Source organism: Galeopterus variegatus, unplaced genomic scaffold (assembly GCF_000696425.1).
Source record: "Galeopterus variegatus unplaced genomic scaffold, G_variegatus-3.0.2 Scaffold1276, whole genome shotgun sequence".
NCBI classification, from domain to species: Eukaryota; Metazoa; Chordata; class Mammalia; order Dermoptera; family Cynocephalidae; genus Galeopterus; species Galeopterus variegatus.
In genome coordinates this window covers 409,755-413,661 of record NW_007727387.1, presented here as the reverse complement: position 1 = coordinate 413,661, position 3,907 = coordinate 409,755, and the positions used below count along the sequence as shown (strand labels likewise).

The following is a 3,907-nucleotide window of genomic DNA, read 5'->3' as shown; positions in this document are numbered from 1 at the left end:
TATATCCCTAAACAAGGTAGCCAGGCTGGTCCTGGGGTCCCTCCAGGGAACTTTGGACTTTAAACAGCACATTATAAATCACTGACTAGCTCATCTTATCCTCTTTATCTTGGCCAAGGATCAGTATAGACTTCCAACATCCCTGGAGATAAGCGTAGATCTAGCCCAGCCCAGCTGTGAGATAGCCCTTCCTTACACAGGTACACAGGGTGCACTCACAAATGACTGGTTCCTTTCCCTTTCCCCTTTGCAACAAACCTGCCTTTGGCTTCACCAGAACCTTTTTCTTCTACAGCTCAGGGGAGACCGTCACCAGTGTGACCAGCTTGGCCCCACTGCAGCCCAAGAAGGGCAAGAGGCGGAAGGAGAAGGCTGACGTCCCTCCTGCCATCCCTGCCAAAGGTAGGAAGAAGCTGGCCTGCAGTTTCCCACATGGAAGCCACCAAGACTGATCCAGAGGCAGGTTTGGGGCTCAATGTGGGATCAGGATGGGAGAGCAGGCAGGTGGAGGACGTGCCATTCAGTGGTTATATGGCCTGGAGACTCCACCTGGATTCTGGTCATAATCAATGCTCGACCGTCTCAGCCCTCAGCCCTGTCCCTGGGGTGGGGGTGGTGCCAGGGGCCCAGCATAGCTTTAACAGGGGGAGGATCAACACACACAGATGATTCCACATCATATTTCACTTTGAGCTATTAAAACGCTCTACACAAGGTGGGGTGGGACAGGGGGTGTGCACGTCTTGTCTTCATCTGTTCACAGCAAGGCAGGCTCTCTGACATTTTTTAAAGACATCCACCAGGGGAGAGGAATGGGTAAAGGGGCATGAAAATCAAGTACATTGTATTTTGAGAAGTAAAATAAAATAAAAGTAAATTTAAAAAAATTAAAAAATAAAAAATAAAGACATCCACCAGGTGTGCAGTTTACTTTGCATTTGCTCTGGGGATAAAACTGATGGTTATTTCATGATTCCAGTTATGATTTAGAGCAGCGTAAGTGAGGACGATGGGTGTTGAAGGAAAGAACTGTATTAGGCAAAGGAGAACCAAGACTGTCTCTAGAGCATTCCTAAAAAAACTGGCCAGTTAGGAGATGTTCATACCTCAACAAATTTGGAATATAGTTGGGAACATGAGGATTTCCCAAGTGAACAATTTAATAACACCATAGTGTACATTTTATCCCTCAATGGTGGCTTCACGTGACATCTCCTTGGGACCCTTAAAGGCCTCTGGTGAACGCTGGTGGTGGTGAAGCCAAAGTGAGGGCTGGAAGCTGGGGCGTGCTGGGGAGGCACGAAAGTGTAGATCTGGGTGGGAAGGTGCAGAGAACACCTGCTCCAGGCCACGCGTCGTGCTGCTATGTTGTCTCACTCATTCCAGAGGAGTAATTACCCTCCCTTATGAAAGATGAACACGAGACTTAGCAGCTAAGTGGCAGACCCCGGCTTTCAATGCCACGTTCAAGTCCCACATTGTTTACAGACTAGAGGAGGAGCCTCAGTTTCCTCCCTGATGACCTCACAGGGCTGCTGTGAGGATCAGAGGTCATCGCTATGGGTGTTATGGGCACGTACCAGCCTCAGGCTCTGCCAGGCTCACCGCGTCCTCAGCTGCACACCTGACCAGAGTTGTGTTATTGACCTCCTGAGAGGAGACAACGACACGTCCAGAGATTAGGGGATCATCATTTCCTGGATGGGATACCCAATGATCAGAACCTGGAGTTCTTCCATGGGTCCAGGAGGAGGTCTGCGGGTCTGTGTGGAGTATGTCCAGGATGCTCATAACAGGTGAGCATTTGGAGTCCTGAGGGGGTTGAGGCTAAACCCTTGCTCTGCTTCCACAGCCCCTATAGCTGCCACGTTCCATAAACCCAAGCTGCTGAGACCACAGAGGAAAGTCACCTTGGTGAGTAACCGTGCTCTGTGCCGTTGCTGTTCTGCAAGCCTTAACCACACTCCAGAATCTAAACAGCACCTTTACTGACTCAAAGCATGCTGAAAGTTCTCAGTAATTTTGTCCCAAGCAAAGATACTCTCTCTTCTTCGGTTAGCTTTTCTCCATATACTCAGTTCCTGGAGTGGCTTTTTAAAAATCCAAATGGAATTATTTTTCATTATAAATGCTATGTTTCAAGAAGAAGAAGAAAAAAAGCCTTACCCAGAAATGTATAAAATAGAAAATGGACTTGCTTGTATTAATTTACCTGCTAACCACTCTGGAGAGACTGCTGACTCCAGAAAATGTTACAGCTTTTTACTTTGAAATAATCATAGCTTGACAGAGAGTTGTAAAGATAGTTCAGAGTTCCTATGTACCTTTCGCCTGCCTTCCCTTAACGTTCACATTTTGCATATCCGTGCTGTATTTGTCAAAGCTGGGAAATTAGCATCTGCACACCCTGAATCATTATGCTCCAGACTTCAACCTGATTTTGACAGTTTTTCTGATAATGTTCCTTTTCTGTTCGAGGACCTGGTCCAGGGTGTCAGTTGGTTGCATTTAGTTGTCGTGTCTCCTTACTTTTCTCCTCACTCTTTCCTTTTCTGTCACGGCCTCGTCATGGAAAAGTCAAGAGTAGTGGCGAGTTATCTTTACAGCGTCCCTTCATCTGGATCACTGCGAGGTTTTCTGGTGATTAGAAATGGAGTTGTAGACTCTGGGGAAGCGTGGCGCACAGGTGGAGCTCACCTTTCACTGCATCTCACACGTGTCGTCAACACTTATCAACGGAGATGTTCAACTCCGCCACTTGGTTAAGGTAGTGCCTGCCTGGTTTCTTTGCTGTAAAGCTACGATCTTTTCCTTTTTACACTCCATGTGTTAGAGGTAAGTCCATAAGTCCAGTTCGCACTCAAGGCCAGGGGAGTTAAGCTCCATCTCCTGAAGGGAGGAGTATAAAGAAAGTGTGGACCTGTTAAAACCATCACAGTCATGAACAGCATTTTAGGGAGATGTGTTAAGGCTATGCAAGTATCCTGTGTTTCCTTGAACTGGTAACCACTAATTCTGCATTCATCAGTGGGTTTTGCTTGTAGTGGTTTTTACTATGGCATACTAGTGTGATTTTCTATTTTGCTCAGTCCTTCTACATTAATGACTTGGGATTATTTGGGATTATTCTGTAAGGAAGATCTGTCCCCTTTCCCGCACTTATTTCTTGATGTCAGTATGGATGCAAGGATATTTAATTTTTTAGTTTTTAATCATATTGTTATTTATTTCATTATTGATACTAGTCAGCAGCAGTGCATGAGAGAAAGAGAGAGAGGCAGAAATTGTCAAATTAGGCTAATGCTGCCAAGGGCCACGACAATCTTGAAGGAAAGGAGCAGGGTGGAGGGTTTATATACCAATTCTCAAGATCTACATTAAAACCACAGTAATTAATGCAATCTAGCATTAGCGCAAGGACAGACAAGTAGATGAAGGAACAGAATAAAGACCCCCAAGCAGATCTGCATACATGCTGTCACTTGATTTCTGACAAAAGTGACCTTGCAGTGCAGTGAAAAAGGAGTTGTCTTTTCAATATATGGCAATGGGTTCGTTGTATCTCTGTGTGAAAAAAATGGTCCATAACTCCTACTTCACACCACACACAAAAGTTAATTAGAGATGGGTCATATACTTAAGAAAAGTAAAAAAACAAAGCTTCCTGAAGATAGCGTATCTCCCTCAGTTTGGGGTAGGCAAAGATTTTTTAAAGAAGACACATGAAGCACCAACCATAAAGGGAAAGAAAAATGTGGGTCACATTAACATTTAGAACTTTTATTCTGATTAAAAGTACTGATAAAAGAATAAAAAGGGAAGCCACAGATTGTTAGAACATATCCATATGCATACATCTGGCAAGGGATTCTTGTCTAGAATATGTGAACACCTACAAATCAATAAG

General features: G+C 44.7%; 1 protein-coding gene across 1 annotated transcript in view; it reads left to right on the top strand.

Moving 5' to 3' along the window:
* VSTM4 (V-set and transmembrane domain containing 4) overlaps positions 1 to 3,907 on the top strand; it is a 96,827-nt gene that overhangs the window by 63,513 nt on the left and 29,407 nt on the right. The window contains exons 7-8 of the mRNA XM_008576040.1: positions 296 to 402; positions 1,853 to 1,914. Coding sequence (XP_008574262.1) covers positions 296 to 402; positions 1,853 to 1,914 — 169 coding nt within the window. The remainder of the gene's footprint in view (positions 1 to 295; positions 403 to 1,852; positions 1,915 to 3,907) is intronic.